Source organism: Macaca thibetana, chromosome 12 (assembly GCF_024542745.1).
Source record: "Macaca thibetana thibetana isolate TM-01 chromosome 12, ASM2454274v1, whole genome shotgun sequence".
Classification (NCBI taxonomy): domain Eukaryota; kingdom Metazoa; phylum Chordata; class Mammalia; order Primates; family Cercopithecidae; genus Macaca; species Macaca thibetana.
In genome coordinates, this window is record NC_065589.1 from 102030366 (window position 1) to 102051192 (window position 20827).

Consider the following 20827-nt stretch of genomic DNA (forward strand, 5'->3'; position numbering starts at 1 on the left):
TTATATATATATTTGATATATGTATGTCAAAAAAACTGCATCAGCAAAAATTTATTCTGGCATAATATATTTTTATTTCATTCATGACTAGTAACGTTATAAATACTGATAAACTATTGTTTTAACAAGTTTATCTTAGAATTATTGTCAGAAACTTACATAAACTTCACCTCTGTATAGTTTCCAAATTTTCTCTCAGTTTTGGAGTCATGATCAAATATTATCATTATACATACTGACAAACTGTTAACAAGCTTATCTTAGAATTGTTGGAAACTTGCATAAACTTCACTCCCCATAATTTTCAAATTTTCTCTCAGTTTTGGAGTTGGTATAGTATTATTTGCATTCTTTCCAATTTTTCTTCTTGTTTCCTATCTCCCATTAATTTCACAATTACTGTCAATGTTCTGAGAGCATCGAAGATGCTTGATGTTTCATTACTTCTTTGATAATTTGTCTCCATAGAAAGATACACTCATTTTTTAGCAATTCAGCACTCTATTTTTCTGTATTCGGTTTGGAGTTTTAATTTTTTTCTCAAACCCATTTGCTCTCTACTTTCCATGCTGGCAATAATTACTTTTATTTAAAAGATGGATACCGAAGAAACTGAGAAGCTCTTTTTCCTGTCTATGTCCTGTAGATTTATTCTTTGCATCCCAGACTTCCTTGTTCTGTTTATTTCCTTCTTCCATACTTATAAATTTTAGCTTACTTAATTTTTAATTTAGAAGTGGTATGCAAGCTTCTGCTAAGTTGTCTTCTTGTTATTCTTACACGCATGTGGCATTATTTTGCATCTTTCTTTCTTTGCAGTTCCCTGTTTTGTAAACACCTGACTAATAAAGTCCAGTCTGCAGAAAAGTGTAAGGTTAAGAAAAGCCTGGATGGATATTTTCAAAGCCATACTGGGCTTTTAGTTTCTTGTTCTAAGTCAGCATTTCCCCAATTTCTTGCTTGAGGATATGAGTCCCTTGCAGTGCTTGTTGCTGATAAAGATTCCGAGGCTCCTACCTGCCTCCCTCAAAGATTTCCATTCAGTAGGTCCTGGATGGAGTCCAGGAATCTGTATTTTGGGAAAAATTATCTCATGTGATTCTTAAAAGAAGATCAGAGAATGTAAACTGTGGTTTTAGCATTTTCCACCGATTAGAATTTTTTAGGATGACCACAACAAATTTTTACAAATGTGATGGCTTAAAACAACAGCAGAAATTTGTTCTGGCACACTTCTGGAGGTCGAAAGTCCAAAGTCAAGCTGTCAACAGGGCTTCCTCCAAAGGCTCTAGGAAAAAGTCCTTGCTTGCCTCTTTCGGCTTCTGGTGGCTATTGGCGTTTCTCGGCTTGGGGCAACATAACTTCAACCTCTGCCTTCGTCTCTGTGACCTTCTTCCCCATGTCTCTGTCATAGCATCCTCTCCTTTCTCTTACGAAGACACCAGTTATTTAAAGCCCACTTTTAATCCAGGATGATCTCATATTGAGATCCTCAGCTTTATATCTGCAAAGACTATATTTCTTTTTTCTTTTGAAGGATGTAGGTTAAGATTATTGGCACAAAAAATATCATTAATTGTTTCAATAAGCAAACAATCAATTTAGAGGTTGAGCACAGTGGCTCATGCCTGTCATGTTGCTGAGGCATTGGGAGGCCAAGGCTGGTGGATCCCTTGAGCCCAGGAGTTTGAGGCCAGCCTGGGCAACAAGGTGAAACCCTGTCTCTAAAATAATTTTTAAAAATTACAAATTTGTAGCTGGGTGTGGTGGTACATGCCTGTAGTCCCAGCTACTAGGGAGGGTGAGAGGAGGATCACCTGAACCCTGGAAGTCCAGGCTGCAGTGAGCCTGGACACTCCAGATTGGGCAACAGAGCAAGGCCTTCTCTCAAAAACATAAACAAATCAAAAAAAGGTAAAAAATTAAAAACAAATCAATTTGGGAAATAGTGTGCATAAAATGTTATATAACTATTATTTACCTGTATAGATACTCTGAATCATCCTCACCAAAATATCTATAATGCTGAATTTTCACTCACTTTGGCTTTCTTCTTTGGGATTTTCTGTACTATTTTGCTCATTCTCCATGGAGAGGTATCGTTTTTTAAGTAGGAAAAAAAAAAAAAGGAATTTTAACCTTGAAAATTAAAATAACAAAAAGCAAAATCTTCTGTAGATCTGTGCATAGTTACAATGCCAAAGCAGAGCCACAAGAAATACTTAGGTATTTGCAAAGGCCCTATTTCTAAATAAAGTCACATCCACAAGTCCTGGGGGTTAGAATTTGATGTACCTTTTTGATACCTAACAATTCAGCCCACTACCCCCAGGGGAACTTTAATATGCCCTGTATTGCCAATAGAATTATAATGGAGGCTCAGGTATGGGTAATTTTTAAAACCTGTCTACATGATTCTCATGTGCAACCCTATCCTGATGGTTATTGTGTCTCTGCCACTCCATTGAATTTCTTTCAATATCTCTCTATTATATCTCTCCAAACCTCAGTTGCTTTTCTTTTCCTTCCCTCCCAAGGTGGAGTCTTGCTCGGTCACTCAGGCTGGAGTGCAATGGTGCAATCCCAGCTCACGGTGACTTCCACCACCCGGGGTCAAGCGATTCTCCTTCCTCAGCCTCCCAAGTAACTGGAATTACAGGCGTGTGCCACCACAACAGGCTAATTTTTGTATTTTTAACAGAAACAATTTTCACTTTATTGGCCAGGCTGGTCTTGAACTCCTGACCTTAGGGGATCCGCTCGCCTCAGCCTCCCAAAGTGCCGGGATTACAGGTGTGAGCCACCAAGCCCGGCCTGCTTTTACTTTTCTAGTGTGTCTTTTTCAAGTAATTCGGCAGATCACTTCTGGTAGGAAGGAGCTAACTGGAGCTACCTCACCAGTTACTGGGCAATGATAATTTTAACTGTCTTTATGATGCTGACAGATACTGTTTCAATTTTTATCAAGAGTAAACATGAATTCTTTAGAGACTTCAGTAGCATTACTATCTTCATTGGTTAAAAAAATGCACACAAATGTATAAAAATACACATGTACATGCACACACAGACACATAAAAATCAGGGTCAAAGGAGATAATTATGTAAAAATCTAGATCGTGGATGGCACATAGTGGTCACTGAATAAAAGTTTAATATAGATTTATGTCCTTTTTCTTTCTTCTTCCTTCCAAATAATCTTCCTTTCTCAGGTGGGAATATATGTATTGTTTTCAATTGGAGTTTGAGTTAGCTCAACTGAAATTGTTTCAGAAAACAGCAACATTTCTGAAATCCTTAATTGGTTAATATTAAATTTATTAGGTTGAAAGGTGTTCGATTGAAGTCCTGTATTGATCCAGGAAACATTTCTATCATGCCAAGTTGGGGTTTTAAAAGCAAAAGCTATATGCATCTTTGCCTAAGATGTAACCAATATGTCAGTAAATAATTTCTGTCACCGTAATGTGTTGTCATTGATGTCAAAATACGTCATTACAGCAGATGTAAGGTTTAAACCTACCTCTATATTTCCCTACAGCATTTTTTTAAAGGGTCCAATTTTCCTACAACGATGGCTCCTCTGCGTGGATGCATAGTCCCAGCCATGAGCTAAAATTTGCTGTGTAGCCATAGCAGAATTTCCTCTCTTGTTCCTTTCAGTCATTGGCAATGTGACCACATCTAACTACCAAAAAACAAAACAAAATAAAACAAATAACAGAACAAAAAAAACCTTTCCATTGCTGCGCATCCTAGAAGCACACCCTGTGTAGTTTGATTTCCCACACAGTAGAGAAGATGGCCATATTTGAATCACTGGTTGTTGCTCATTGCTTTGATGACTTCTTTTCCAAAATTTGAGCAGGCCTGAGGTGAGTGAAATCAGGACCCTCTACCTGCCGGGAAGGCAGTCGTGGTGTAACTTCTGTGAGTTGTCTGGAGCCAACCTCCTCTTCAGAGAAGAAGTTACAAAACATTGTAGCTTAAATACTATAGGGTTTAAAGTTTTAAAACTCTATAAAACATAAAACTTCTAAAGTTTAGAAACACTATCGTGTTTTATTGATGTATTCTCTAAATATTTTTTACAATGTTATTTTCTTACAAGATGAGTCCACATTAGACCTGCTCGGGTGTTTTTAGCCACCATGTTCCAGATGCTGGGTCTCAGGGGAAGACAAAAAGCGAAGTTTCTGTTCTAGGATGTTGCAGGGCGTTAGTGGTTGTGGTGTGCAAAACCTCAATAAGGAGATGACACTTCTACATGATGTGCTTATATGTGAATTTTCTGAAGATTGCTACATTCTTTTAAATGAATAATTTATACATTTCCTCTGCTTTTGTATATATAAATTCTAATATAGTAGTACTGAATCTTTATAGTTCTGAAATTCTAGGTTCAGTGCATACCTATTCTCTATTCAGTTTCTATTGCTATCTTTTAAAACAATGATGTAGATACATTTAGCTAAAGAAAGTCAGATAATACATAGGTGCTTACAATAAAAAAAAGTACATAGTGCAAGAGTAGATAATAGTCATTCTACACCTTTTGAACTATTACCAGTGGCAAGTATTTTTAACTCTTAGCCAAGTTGCCTGGTTATTACCTCTACTTTTATATAAATATAAAGTAATATGTTTAAGTGCTATTTCTTGATTTCTTAAAATTATACTCCTCTCTTGACTTCCTCTTGACTAGAACATACTTTAAGTTATAAGTTTTGAAGTTTTAAAAGTTTTAAATTGAAAGTACAAGTAAGGAAATGTACTACACAGTTTTATAGAAAATAATATTATATTGTGATAACAATGTAAGAATGCTTACCTCATGGTATAAATAAAAGCTGTGACACTATATTGAGAAAATGGGAAAAACATTGTGTGGGGTACCAAAAAATAGTAAAATTTCTAATTTTTAATAAAGACATTAGGAAGTGATATATAACAAAAATTATTTATGAAAATATTCCTTATGTTTTAGTAACTATTTATTTTTAAATATTTGTGTGTGGAAGAATCTATGTCAATTGTTTGTGTTTTCCTTATGTTCAAATAAAGGGTGATTTTGATTTTATTTAATTGTGGTAGGAGAAAAAGTCTGTGTAATATTCTTTCCTTGGAAGCTATTGCAACTGTTTTGTGACCTAGGAAATGATTGTTTTTATGGAATTCCTTTGTGAACACAAGAAAAATGTATATATTTTTAAATTTGACAGAAGTAAATTTATTTTGACAAATAGAAGGATAGATTGATGGATTGATAGGTGATATTGATCAAGCCTATTAATTTTGTTATTATCCTATATATCCTTATTGATATTTTGTCTGCTTAAGGGTAATGTAAAAACATAAAGGCAATTTTCCTGAAATGTATTTTCTTGTTTATATGTAAAATGGCAAACATAAAATCTATCTCATGGTGTTGGCATGAGGATTAAATAGAGAATACAAAACTACCAATTACAGTGTTTGGGTAGTTAATTGTATCACTCTCTTCTTGGTTAGTCAGTAGTACTACTGTCTCCTTTGTTTTTAATTCCATTTATAGGTTAACAACAGACTTATCTTATTCTGTAAGATCATTTAAAATATTGGTTTAAGTGTCATGTAATTTTGCATTAAAGAATTTACAATGATTTTCAATTCTGAATCTCGCTAAATGTTTTAAATAGATCTTTGAATATTGGCCATAGTATCAGATGTGTGTAATTTCATATGTAAATCATATATTAGAGTTTAATAAAATATTTGGACATCTTGCTTTTAGAGGTGAGTGCTCACAAATAAGGACAAAGTACTTTTAACTATAAATGTACACTGGTAGACATGTGTGAACTATCAGGCATGACTAGGTTTGGTAATGCTGCCTTACCCCTGAATTTAACCCCTATAATTCTCATGGCCTCTTTCATTGAGTGCATGCTTCTTTTTTTAATGTTCTTCCTATTTAGTGATTTTTGTGTTTTCTATGTCAGGAAACATTTTTAAAATGTGCTAGTTTTAGTGACATCTAACGCTGCACACTTAATGACACTGATTTCTCATTTGCAATCAGGATCTGGCAGTGTGAAGCTCACTGATAATTTGATTTCTTGGGAAATTTTATGTTGTTTTTTTTACATGTTTGGAGAAAGATCTATAACTAGAATAAGTAAGAGTGAATTCTTAATAATCATTTATAGTCATACCTTGATCCAGTATTGATATAACAACCAAAGCTGTCTATTTTGGGTATTATCAAAGTTAAGTCTGATCCATTTGAAGTGTCATTTGCTTCTCTTTCCCTGAGGGCTTTGCTTTCCTTTTATAAAAAATAAAAGACAATTGCCTGGGTAGCCTAAGCATAGTCAAGATATCAGAATTATAAATGGACATCAACCACAGAGCTGGGAACAAGGAATCTCAAGGCGTATTGTTTTCAGTGAAAAGTCAATGTGTATAAGCAAATTGAGAAAAATATATATATACTCATTTTAATAATATGCTAATTTTAAAAGTAGCAAAAATGAAACTGAAAGAAAAGTACCCCAGCCAACCTCATTACTACTTCAGGGCCCTGAAGTGTCTATTCCTTGTGCTTGTATACTGCTGTAGTTAATAGCTGCAGTGTATGAATTAGAATGAGGGAAAAGCAATGAAATTCCACATAACATAATGCTGCATTTTTTAAATTTCTGTAGTTTTAAAAGGTTGTCACTATGAAATATAATGCGTCTTACTCGTTTTCTCTTGGAAGTTGTAGTGTTACAGGCACACTAAAAACAAAAACAAAAAGAGATTGAGATGTCCTGAAATAAATTCTTAAAATACAAAACAAAATTAATTTACTTGAGATATTTGACATATATTTTGAGTTTTAATATAAGTTATAGATAAATTAATCATTGGTGGTTTTATCTGTCACATTTCTAAGTTATTAATTTTATTATTTTCTTAATTTCTTGGGATAACAAATCTAAATTCATTGTTTAATTATTAACTTTAGGATTAAATTAAACCTAGATTCATTTTTTAATTGAATAAATTATTATTTAATGACCAGGGAGAATTATCATTGTAGTTATGAGTTTATTCTTTGAATTGGAAGATATTTTCTGTTGTGCTAAAATGTATTAAAAAAACAGAAAATGCAACTTGAATCTCCTATTCAGTTTCTCAGTCAACTAGTTTCTTCCTATCAATATTTATTTATGTATGTTCAACATTTTCCCTCTTAAAAAAAGATTACCACCAATGTAACTCTCTTTTAATCCTGTATCTCTCATTAAGGATCACATTAATTCTTATATTCTTTACATTCAGATTTCTTAGAAAAGTTACATAAAACTTTATATATCCATCTTTCACTCAGTCTACTAAGACTGGACATTTATTTTCCCCTTAAACCACTCCACAAAAACTCTTTGACAAGATCAACAGACTAAAAAGAAAAAAAAAAAAAAAAAAAAAAAAACCAAAACAAAACAAAACAAAAACTGAGTAGCACACTTCAGATTGTATCTAACTTATCTGAACAGCAGTGAACACTGCTGTCCTTCTACTTCAAACACTTCTCTTGCCTTCAGTGACTGATACTTCTTGATTTCCCTCTTACATTTTTCTAGTTCCTCTGTCTCTCTAAACTCTTATAAATATGTTTACTGTTTTCTTTGAGAGTGTGGAAACATTATTTTCTAAAATGTCCTCACTTCTTTTTATTTTTGTAATGGAGATGCTGGGTAATTTTTCACTCCAGGTTTAACATTTAAAATTGTTGCAGGTTAATTCAGGTTTTATACGTGTGTTCTTGCGATTCTGATGTTTCACTACAGTATTTCTATATGTGAATTTATTTTTACTTATTTCAAAATAGATTTTGCTTCCTGAATCTAAAGTCATGTCTCCTTAAATTCTGGGACATTTTAAGAAATTTTCTTCTTATATATTGCTTGTTATCCTCATTTTCTCTCCTCCCTGTTTTAACAACTATTAGTTTGTTAGATTCTATCCTTCACGATTTTTCTTTTATATTATTCTTAAACTCTGAGCTGCATCTATGGTGATTTCTTCAGATCTTCCAGTTTAGTAATTCTCTCTTCAAGTGTACTAATTTGTAATTTAACATGTTCATGTGGTTTGTAATTCTAAGACTACGGTTTTCATTTCTGAGTGTCCTATTTGGTTGCTTTTCAAATCTGCTTATTTTTTCTGTGTCTTTTTACATGGTTTTTATTTTTGTCCTTAACTTTTGTATACATTTTGACTTACCTATTTTATAGTGCCTATCAGATTTCAATCTATAGCCTATATATATATAAAGATATTCTGGATCTAATCCTGTTGTTTGTTAGGTCTGCTGAATTTTACTCACCAAATTTTAATTGTTTTATAATTAGTAGTACTAGTAGTATTGGTAAGTTTGATTTTTTTTTTGGTCCCATGTTGAAATTTTATGAAGACTTTATTGGGTGATGTCCTCCCTGAGTACCCTGTCACTCTTCTGAAATATTATTACATGGCCTGGATTAATTTTTACCTAAACTTTTCAACTTGGAATTTCTGAATTACAGAAAGCGGAGCTTGTGATTGATTATAGCCTTGTGATTATACATTTTCAAGGGGACGTTTTCCCCACTCACAGTCTAGACTGAGATATCTCTTTCTACTAGGAGGAGATATTATCTAACTAACCCTTGTACTTAGAGTTTAGATTTTGAAGGTCCTAGCTTATGTAGGCATCTTTTGTAGAACTGAAGAATTATCTCCTGTCCCAGGTTGACATTAAAACTCAGGCATCTAGATAGATAACAGAACCAGCTTTCTTTTACTGCCTTTGGAGGCAAAATTACACATGCATACACAGGCAACGGCGTTATATTTCATTCACTCACAATTCTAGTTTTTAGGACCCCTTTTATTTCTGGACTCTGAAAATTTATGTTATTTGTATACATTCACCTATGTATTGAAATATTTGGTGGTTATTTTACTTAACATTCCTGATTGTCTGCCATATTGTCAGAACTATTCAATATTTTTTCCTCGCACTTCTTTTAGTGTCACTGTATATACACTTCCTAGGTGTTCTTTTTGACTTTCTAATACTTGGTCATTTAAATAGTGATCAATTTCCAAATCTGTCTTGCAAGCCTATTTCACTGCTTCTATCTTATACCCTATTGCAACCATTCTAAAATTCTTTCATTTTCTCAAACATTTTATGTACTCTCACTTCTGGGCCTTCATGAATCTGTCTCTTTCTTTGGGACGTTGTAAAACCAGTCCTCCTCCTCCTGTTCATGTGCCTTAACTCAAACGTATTATTCATATCAGCTTTTATATCCCTTCCTCTGGGAAGCAATACATAAACAGCCAAGATTAGTTTGGCTGCTTCTGCTGTGTACTGTAATGACACATTACACTGCCTATAAAATAACATCTATCAGATATTTATTAAAATCACTTAATTGTATTCTAAATGTCTTCCCTAGCAGATTGTAAGCTGTCTAAAAAATGAGAATATTCAATATTGTATTCCTAGTGCCTAGCACTCTGTCATTCAGTCATTCATTCATTCACTTAAGTGATACATTTCTAAGTCCTAGAACTCGATCTGATATAAAGTTCTCAGTTAAATGCCTTGAACCAATAAAATATTTGAGTGATATTTTCTTCCATTTTGCAAATCACAGACCTCTGTTCAGAGATGTTGGGTAACTACCCAATATCACACATTAATTGGCGATACAGTCAGGGTTTGAACCCACATTTACCTGCCTGCAAAGCCTTTGTTTTTTTGTATGTGACATTATACTTGGTATATAAAATGAGATTGTTATGTGATAGTAAGGAAAGAGTGGCAAAATGATGACAAGTTGTAGTACACTACTCTCATGTGGTTTTCTCCAAAATGCATTTACTCCATCGGATCATTTGAAGTCTGTCCTATGTAAGTACCAATTCTTGGGAGCCACAACTAGTGTCAATATCTAGAAATGTAATTTATTTTCTCAGTGAATCTAGTGCATGTGTAATTTTTGAAAGCACCACTCTTCATAACAATATTTAATTATATAACATAGGGTAAGTAAAAATTAGAATTGGAGCTTAAATGTTAGACATAAACTACAGAATGAATTAATTTTTTTTAATTCCCTCACAAATCTTTCTAAACTATAAATACTCTTTTAAAAGTATTAGTATAATCAGCATGGTATAGTGAAAAATAATAATGTATTTTGGCATTGATCAGAGTGTTGTATTAAAATTTTACTGCCACTTGCTATTTATCTGATGTGTCCTTAGGCAGAATATACTGTTTTCTTCTGCAAATTGGCATTAGGGTTAACAATCGCAGGGATATCCTCAAGAGTATTGGTAATATATCTGCAGCTAGCCTAGTATCATATATTCAGTAAATAATAGATAATGTGATTATTATTGTCTTTTTCAGGCGAAGATAACAGTTTCCTAAGCCTGGACTTGTACAATATTCTTGTCATTAATGTTAACTTGAATCTTCTATGCAATTTCCACATACATAATTTTGAAGGATAAATTTATCTGTGTAGGACATGTGTTACATGATCTGAAACTTATAGGTTTTGAGACTTTATTAGCAAATTACTTAAAAATATTATTTTGGGGGGCAAGGAGGAGGAATAAGGAAAATTCATAGGTCAGAGACAAGAAAGAAGCCTGAATTAGATTTGAAATCTACCTTCCTGGGAGACATTCCTCTAAGCTTTGTGTACTGGATAAATATAAGCACCATACCAATCATGATTACCCTTGAGAGAAAGACAATTGTAGCCATTTACATAATAGCTTACATATAACCTGACAATAAATTTTAAGTGAAACATATAATAGGTAAATTGAGCATACTACCTGCAATCATAGAAGATTTTTAACAGTCCATTAATCCATATTAAATATTCTATGAGGTTTAAGTAACTACCAAGATCAAATACAGTTTTCTTTTCCTTTCTATAATTGTAACATGATGAAATGTAAGCCATTTTTGTTCATAATTTTTCTCTTTTTCTGAGTTAATCAGGTAATTCTTGCAAGTGTCCTGCAATTTGTATCCAAAGTCAAAGAATTTTTATGCAAAGTCAAGAAATAAAAAAAAGTGTGTAATATTTAAATCTTTGTCAAATATAAGAATTCATAAGGGCATTTTAACAGAGCAGGTATCCAGAAATAAACTGATATATTCAGATGCTATTTTCAACTTTTAAATTAACACTAATATGAAAGAACAGGAAAAATATTAAATGTATTTTAAGAGGTTTTTAAAGCACAATAATCAATTATTGTGATTTATTGTAATGCTGTGATAACCCCAGGAGTTATTCAAGTGGTGAACCCTACTTTTTGCTACATTAAATGCTTTCAGGATATTATGCATTTCTAGATGATATGTCTTCTGACTTCTTGATCGCTAGGACGTACAGGACCCAAGAGATAAGATTATAATCCAGAAGTCTGAAACCAGGCAGACTGAGTGATTTACTCAGTCATAGTACTTTGAGAATGAAACAGAAATCAAACATTAATAACTTTTCTCCTGTACATCTTCAGATAATAACTTTACTCTCTTTACTATTTCCCTTCAGCCTTATTCTGGTTCTCAGTGTTTTTCTCTACAGGAATTTTTCTCCATAAGCTAAGTCAGACTATAAGGTTAACAACAAGAGACATGATGTAACTATCATTAAAAAAATTAGTCACATATAATATATAATTGTTTAAGCACACGTTTACATTATATGTGTTTATATTTTATTCAGTGTGGGCAGAAAGCGAATGTCTCATTTTCTTAGAGGTTGAATGTATTGGATTTTCGATTTTTAAATTTAGTTTGAGAATTTTTTTTTTATATATTCAGAGCTAATTTCCACTTCATTTGTTGACTGCTTTTCAGTGTTAAAATCTAACAGTTGGAAATAATTTTAAAACTTACATGGAAAATTTCCTAACCAATGAAATATCATCAGTTTCAAAAGTTTTCAGATACTTAGGATGATATATTTTTTTCTTAGCAAAACTTGGAATATTGATTAATATGCTCCTAAGTTTATAGACGAGAGATACAAAATTTTGAATTAACTTATTATAGAGTCAAAAAAGATGTATTGTTATTTTTAAAGATTAGATCTCATCATATCTGAGTCCCCATTTTATTGTTTACTCATTTGAACAAAAACTTGAGTTGATTCTCTGTTTAAATGCCCTGATTCTTGTCTACAGTACATCTTCTACACTGCAGTACATCCACTAACCAGTTATTATCTATCTAAGGACAAAAGCGTATTTTGGACAACTTTCGTGTTGATTCTTGAAACATAAACATAAGTTCTCAATATCTCGTTAGGTAATAAAAGAAACTTCCTTAGAAGTATTGATTAAATTATGCCTTTAGGCATTTTCAGTTTTCTTCCTAGTACTTCCCCTTACATGACAGAATATTTGTTGGGTTTCTGCAGGATAGCTTTTGATATAAGTCTTTGCCTCCTTTCTACCTATTTTTTTTTTCTTTTTTTTGCATCACATTTAGGCTCTCATGACATTGTCTGGTTTTTAAAAAGTTAAATTTATCTTAAAATTCATATCTTAAGATGTGGTTTTGGTAATCATGAAACAATACAAATTTGTTAAGTTTTACAATAATTTTCATTCAAATGTCAATACCTTAGATGAATGTACTTAGATGTAAACTCGCACAAATAAATTGCTTTTTAAAAAGTAAATAAACAGGTAACCAAGACAGCGAAATCCATCAGATCGGGTATGAAGCCACCACTTTCTCTTTATGTTATTTGTGAAGTAATATCAATTTATTTTGTCACCGGACAAGTTACCAATATAAAAGATGGCTACCATCTGTAGACCATTCATTGGCTGTCTCTGGTGGTGTCCTTGACCGACTCTCTGTTCCCAGCTCTGCTACATATTAGAGAGAGTCCTTGCATGCCCCAAGTTGATTTGTTGTTTCACTACTTTAAGAATGGAGGTGAATATTCTAGCCTCTAATTTTAATTTCAGGCGTTACGTTTAGGATAACACACAAGGTAAGTCTTTACACTGTCAGGCAAAATTAATTTGCTCCTCTTTTACTATTAATTCCAACTACTTGTGATTTGCCAAGAACCGTACTAATATAAACTTAAAAATGTTATAGATTTTAAGGTAAAAATGCAAACCATTCTAGAGGAGTTGCAGTAATATCACTTGAAATTCTCATTTCCTAAAGATACTATCACCAATGTGCTTTATTAGTTAATGTACTAAGAAAATACTTAGTAACCTAATTTTGTATAGAACTAACTACCTGGAGTACTATGTGAAGTCCTCAACTCTTAGGAGGAAATTATCAGGAATAAACCTTAGAAAAGTGTCACAGAAATGATTAGGTGAATCTTGGTACAATCTGCCCTATAAAAATAAATAAAAAGTTGATAGTGTTATATAATTTAGAAATAAGATAATTAAAAAAACCTCTAAATGATGGAAATATCCAGCATTGTTCATTTAAATGTCCTGACTCTTGTCTACAGTACATCTTCTACATTGCAGTACATCCGCTAAACAGTTTCTTTCTAAGGAAAAAAGCATATTTCAGACAACTTTCGTGCTGATTCTTGAAACATAAATGTAAGTTCTCACTATCTTGTTAAGGAACCAACCAAAGAAACTTATGAAGGAGTGACTGACATGGACAAAATCTTGTTAACTGAATCCTAAAATAGTGAAAGTATTTAGAGACACGTTTCTGATAAACATAAGAAAGTACTCCTTTGCAAAATGAAACAATGTATGAGAAATGTTTAAACCTTATGCCTAATATATGCTAAGAATATGAGGAGAGTAAAATAACAATGTAGGTACATTCATGAATGATAAGGGAAAGTGAGATAGAAAATTGGTGATAGAGTATGGTAGAAGAAGTGCTGGATGGGGAGCTTCATGAACTGAATTCTAAGACCTGTTTTTCCTTAAGGAGATACATGTATCATTAGGCAAGTCTAATTTCTCTGAGTTTCAGTTGCCTTATAGCTAAAACGACTGGACACAATTAGTCCGTTTTTTAAGCAGAGAAATATATTTTTGTTATTCATACATTTTTCTCCAAAATAAAATAATGCTCAAAACTACAAAATTGAAACGATCGATTGATTGATGGGTAACATTTGAATAGATTTGGCTGAAGAGGTTTGAGTACCTGAGGTCAAGCCTGTTCAGCCATCAGTTGTTCTTAGTAGCCCTGAGACAATGCAGAGAATATTTGTAAAATATTTGTAAATATTTTCAAATTGTATTCTCTGCATTGCCTTCCATCAAATATATTCTATGATTCTATGTCAGTTGTCTTAAATGGAAAAACAGATAGTCACAAAATGTCGTTGGCTTCTGCTGTCACAAGAACAATTAAAGAATATGGGCCAGGTGCAGTGACTCACTCCTGTAATCCCAGCACTTTTGGAGGCCGAGTCATGTCGATAACAAGATCAGGAGATCGAGACCATCCTTGCAAACATGGAGAAATCCCATCTCCGGTAAAAATACAAAAAATTAGCCTGTGTGGTGGCACGCGCCTGTAGTCCCACCTACTCGAGAGGCTGAGGCACGAGAATCGCTTGAACCCGGGAGGCGGAGGTTGCAGTGAGCCGAGATCTCACCACTGCACTCCTGCCTGAGTGACAGAGTAAGACTCCGTCTCAAAAAACAAAAAACAAAAAACAAAAAAAACCGTATAGACCATAGGTCTATTTTTTTCTGTCTTTGTGTAATTAAACCAATAGTTTGTTATTTCTTCTTTTTCTTCTTTAGATATCTTTTAAATGAGCTCTTGTGTGTGAAGATTTGTAATGCTATTCATATTCTCCTGAGAGCTTAAAGGTCTGATATTGAGCAACTTAAATAAACTCTAGGTGAATAACTTTCACCATATATGAATTAGAGAAAATAAAACTTTCTCCTGGGACATATTACTAAACAATTCGAAATTCCTTGGATAAAGTGTTCAGCAATTATATTTTCTCTCACTACTATTACTCCTCTTTTTTGGCTATTGATTATCAGATTTTATTGTGACAGTGTTGTCTTTTAGATGTATTGATATTCAAATTGGCTAATTATATTTTTCAAACTCTTTTTTCTATGCTAATTCTATTCCTCTTTGTTATAATTATCTAAAGGTTAGTAAGGAGGTCTCTTGATTTAATTGTGTAAAATTCATCTTAAAATCTAATTCTTTACTATTTTTTTTTCAGGTTTTCACTTTTTTTTTTTTTTTTTCATAGACTAAGATTTCATACTTTTCTTGGTAACTAGGTGATACTGGCTTACCTAAGTGATTTTATTGTGTTTATTTTTTTTTTTTAACTTTCACCTTATAATGTTAACATCTTTCAGAGGCAGAGTGAGATCTGACTTTCCATCTTTGGCTCTCTGTATTCAGAAAAGGCTTTCCTCTGTTAAAGCATAAACACATTACTTTGCAGCTCCAGCGTGTACAGCTCCATTAGCTGTTATCCACTGAGTGAATGTTGAGTCCCTTGGTGCATGGAGTTGACATCTATTCATTTTTCTAGCAGTATAATGAATCTGAATGATCCTTCCTTCATCAAATAATTCTCCTAGGCTTTCAGTCACTGGAAAGCACTCATTTAAAATATAATAAAAGTATGTGAGTCCTATGTCCTCAAGAAGTTATAGTCACTGTGTTTGTTTATCTGCCATTTCCTCTGTGCCTTTGTAGAGAACAGGGAAGGAGTTCTGATCACATTAGCAAATGATACAAATTAAGTCATGCACAGTCAATAACATGTTACCTTTTGGATGTTTTTATATCTTTCACAGAATTCCCAACTTGTGAGCCACTAACACAATTTGTATGCAAAAGTGGAAGATGCATTAGCAGCAAATGGCACTGCGACTCTGGCAAGTACCAAATGCTCACTGTATAGCACTGATTTGATTGGGGGCTTGGTGGTCTGGACTGCCTGGCTTTCTTCAGAGGTACTTTGTAGGGGAAGCTTGAAGAGCCAAGATAAATGGCTAAAACAAGTAGTGAGCGGGCAGCTGGCACATCAGTGGGAATTAGCATTAAAGATAATGGAGCTCAATATTTGCCCCATGGATCTGTGATAGAGATTTGTTTATCAAATGTTTATGTTGGACATGGTCTAATTCTACAAACATGTAGTAAGGTGGACAATTGAGGAAATAACTTGGACAATTCGGGTTCCCTAAAACATGCGTGTAACCTCAGGAGGAGAAGCTTATACATTGCTATGGAATTACCCAGACATTCTCAACTCTGTCAGTTTCCTCTTATGTTCTTTTTTTTTTTTTTTTTTTTTTTTTTTTTTGAGACGGAGTCTCGCTCTGCCGCCCAGGCTGGAGTGCAGTGGCCGGATCTCAGCTCACTGCAAGCTCCGCCTCCCGGGTTTATGCCATTCTCCTGCCTCAGCCTCCCAAGTAGCTGGGACTACAGGTGCCTGCCACCTCGCCCGGCTAGTTTTTTGTATTTTTTAGTAGAGACGGGGTTTCACCATGTTAGCCAGGATGGTCTCGATCTCCCGACCTCGTGATCCGCCCGTCTCGGCTTCCCAAAGTGCTGGGATTACAGGCTTGAGCCACCGCGCCCGGCCTCCTCTTATGTTCTAATGGTGTTTTTTTCTTATATTCAATTGTATTACTATGCTAAATTATGCCAAGTACAGGTAAATGAATTATATAGGAATCAATACATTCCCACTCATTTATTTTAATTTGATCTAATTTTACTTCACATTTCTCTCCTCTCCCTCTTGAAATAGTTGTTAATAAAGAATATAAATCATTTCTAATGATACTGTACAATAGTTTCCAAGTACAAATACATACAGAAGATCCAAGGGAAGAGGAGTACACAGTGGGTTCTCATGTTGGAGAATGGGGAGAAAGGAAGGGTATTAAAGATAGAATTATAAACTATGGGGCATAAGAAGTGTAGGTTTAAGTAATAATCTTCCACGATAATTACATTATTGGTTGTATCATTTCATGAAATTCCTACAGTCACCATTGCCTCCTTATTTCGAGGTGTGTAGATGCATTCAGTCAGTGGTTAGTTATTTCTGTGCGGAGTAGAAATTAAGCTTCAAAATCCAAAGTCAAGGATTTTTTTCTCTCAGTTTAGCAGTTGATATTAAATCAAAGGAGAAGCAATATGAAGATGAAAATAATTCTTCCATTGTTTATAAGAAATGTTGTTCCACTGATTCAATTTATCATTCATTTTTCCAAAAAAAAAAAAACTGTATATAGGAAGAAAATGAATAAATAAAAGGGCCGGGCACAGTGGCTCACGTATATAATCCCAGCATTTTGGGAGGCCGAGGAGGGTGGATTGCTTGAGGCCAAGAGTTTGATACCAGCCTAGCCAACACATGGCAAAACCCCGTCTTTACTAAAGAAATACAAAACAAATGAGCTGGGCGTGGTGGCATATGTCTGTGGTACCAGTTACTTGGGAGGCTGGGGTGGGAGAATCATTTGAGCCCCAGGAGGTGAAGGTTGCAGTGAGCCGAGATCGCGCCACTGCACTCCAGGTTGGGTGACAGAGCAAGACTCTGTCTCAAACAACAGCAGCAACAACAAAACAGTTAGATATTTCATAAGAAAAATTTTCTCCATGGTTCAGGTTTCACTGCCTCATGTTGATGTTTCTTTCCAGATGACGACTGTGGGGACGGGAGTGATGAGGTGGGCTGTGTTCACTCTTGCTTTGATAATCAGTTCAGATGTTCCAGTGGCAGATGCATCCCAGGCCATTGGGCCTGTGATGGTGACAATGACTGTGGTGACTTCAGTGATGAAGCCCAGATCAATTGTACCAAAGAAGGTTAGTAATTTTATAAATTAATGAAATCTCATTTTAAAAGTTGATGCATAATAATGCTTAAGAGTATTACAGAGAGGATATTATGTAACAAATAAATTGCTTATGAGGCACAAATATACACGTGGAACTGTGTAAAATCATTTGCTATCTCTTTCCTTTCCCTCTTTGCTTTTCCCTTTGGTTTCTCCCCTCAATACCTCTTTATTCCTGCATGCCTTCTGTGGTCTTTGTTTTCTACATTTACTCCATGCTTTACTTCTCTTTAATCTCATCCAAACCCTAAAACTATTTCAACAGTGAAAAAGAAAAAAAAGAAAGGAATAATTTTATTTATATTTCCATACAAAATTTGTTTACATGAGGTTTGAAATAATCCCTGATTAAATGAGGATGTATTTCCAACTGATTGACGTTCTGGAGTACAAGCTAAGAAAGGAAGGAGGTTATGACCATGGCTCTCAGCATATCCATGTGGATGATAACCCTGTCATTTGCCTGGCTTACTTTGCAAAATTTGATCAGTCATAGAGCATATTAATAATTTAAAAGTCATGTTGGAAATGTCACACAAAAAAAATCATTAGACTGTCAAACAACCATATAATTAGTACCATTTTAATAGATTTTTTTCTGCTAAGAAACTGAAAGATGTTTATTTCATTTATCTCACAAATATTTATTGAGGACTAAAGAATAAATAAAAGGATGAATGCATATGGCACCTGCTCATTTTAAATATTAGCCCAAACAAGCAACAAAGTAATTTATTTAATGTGGAGGGGTAAAGGAATCATATACTCCATGAACAAAATAAAGCATTTTAAAATGTTTTACACAGATATTTTTGTCTTTTGCAATATTTGTCAACATATAAGATAGACAGTTTCTAAATTTTTTTATCTCACATGGATTCCTTTTGTCTTTTGTTTCCCCTCTTTCCCTTTAAACTGTAAATTCTTAAAACAGTGGTTATTAAATTATCTACATAATACTAGGTTTTTAAGAAGAAGTCCAGCTGTTTTGCAGATTCCCTGGGTGATGTATTAAAATACGTATTGTGTGAATTTTTATTTTACCTGGATAACCTGGATTATAAGAGTCACAGTAAAGATCCAAATATGGCTAAACAATGACCTATATACCCTGAGGCAATGGAACACAAGTTCTCATGGTTAATGGTCTTGACATGGTTCGTGTCTTTCCCTGGCAATGGACGTTGTAGAAATTATAGTAAAAACAAATGAAGAAATTATTTGTGACATCCTATAAGATTCAACATGAGCATATTTGAATTCAATTTTGCTTCAAAAATCTGAAGAATGGATTATCAATAAAGCTACCATTTAATATTATATCTCATTCTCCATTAGGTAATAAGTTCAAAACCTTGATCTTCTGTCTTTACCTCTTCTAGCTCATTACCTTATCCATTTCTCTGTTTAGTTGTTCCATGAGTATATATGAGCTAGAACTTTTTGCATATTATTACTATTGAGTGAAAAAGGAAAAAGTGTATGTAAAGTTCTTTTTCTTTTTTTGCTAGTATTTGAAACATTCATCTAAGAGTGGTTGACATTTCATCACTACATAACATTTTAAATATAAACAGTATTTTTCCTTCCTCACAGATGTCTTTTAAGGCTCCTCATGGGGTGTGCGTCTGTGGTCTGTTAATACTGCTCCATAATGTGCTGTGAAATATAAATTGCCCTAAAATTAATTTATTGTCATCTCAGATGTGAGATCACATCCTTCTCTTGTATGTGTATTTATCACTAAGTTTAAACAATTATTACATATTATGAAATTTTTAAAAGATTACTTTTCCCTCATGAACGTCCAAATTTAGTGGTGCATCGCTTTGTAGGCTCTGTAGATAATATTTCAGGTTTCACTGTTATAGAAGCAGTGGCTATTTAATGTTAATGGCCTTATTTAGAGCACCTCAATTTCACTAATAGATTACTATAAAGGGTATACTGTCAATGTGAATGTCGTGTATTTCTTATATAATTACGGAAATGATCCAATTAGTCCACATGACTCCTTGACATGCTTCAAACAAAGAATGAGGAGAGTTCTTGAACCAATTTATATTGATCAGATTATACATTTGACTAGGATTCCCTAATCAAATATTCTACATGGTGACTACAAGGTGGAGGAATTGAGGAAAGTTAACGTTCTAGGATGACTTTGATAAAAGACAATTCAAAGGATTTCAAGTGGAACTTAAATATTGCTATTCATTATTATTTTGATTGTATATTCTGGTATAGAAGTTGTAAAATGATGACACAGGTTGTTAAAGCTGATCAGCAAAGTCATTTGCACGTGCAGAGTTTGTGAGCGATTGCCAAGGTAAAGTAGAAATTTGCTTTAATTAGTCATATAATTCAGTCCCCAAACCTGCTGTGGAAGAAAGAGCAGGGGATTCTGTCTTGAATTTCAAGACTGGTTGTCAAAACTGATCAAATCCACCATATAATCGCTCAGCACTTTGCTTTACACTGCATGGGTAAGCAGAGCATATGGTGCAATTTCTCTCAACTCAAATTGTTTTCAGAAGGGTAGAAATACCCTTAAATTAACTTTTGATAGTAAAGGAGGAGGAAAAACTGGGAAATGGAACATTCCATATATCATCTTCATTTCAGAAAATTTCTAACTTAAGTTCAATATGTATTCTCTCTAAAATCACTTGCAAAAATAATTTATTTTTTGTTAAATTTTATTTTTTATGATAGATTCAGGGGGTACTTTTGCAGGTTTATTGTAAGAGTATTTTGCATGATGCTGAGGTTTGGACTTCTATTAATTCTGTCACCCAGATAGTGAACATAGCAGCCAATAGGTACTTTTTCCGCCCTTGCTCCCATTCCCTCTCTCCATTTTGGAGACTCTTATTGTTCCCATCTTTATGTTCATGTGTACCAAAGGTTTAGC

At 33.7% G+C, this 20827-nt stretch overlaps 1 protein-coding gene across 3 annotated transcripts in view; it reads left to right on the top strand.

Annotated features, from left to right (window-relative positions):
- LRP1B (LDL receptor related protein 1B) overlaps positions 1–20827 on the top strand; it is a 1933102-nt gene that overhangs the window by 1186473 nt on the left and 725802 nt on the right. For all 3 annotated transcript variants that reach the window (XM_050752792.1, XM_050752793.1, XM_050752794.1), the window contains exons 19-20: positions 15853–15933; positions 17714–17881. In XM_050752792.1, coding sequence (XP_050608749.1) covers positions 15853–15933; positions 17714–17881 — 249 coding nt within the window. The remainder of the gene's footprint in view (positions 1–15852; positions 15934–17713; positions 17882–20827) is intronic.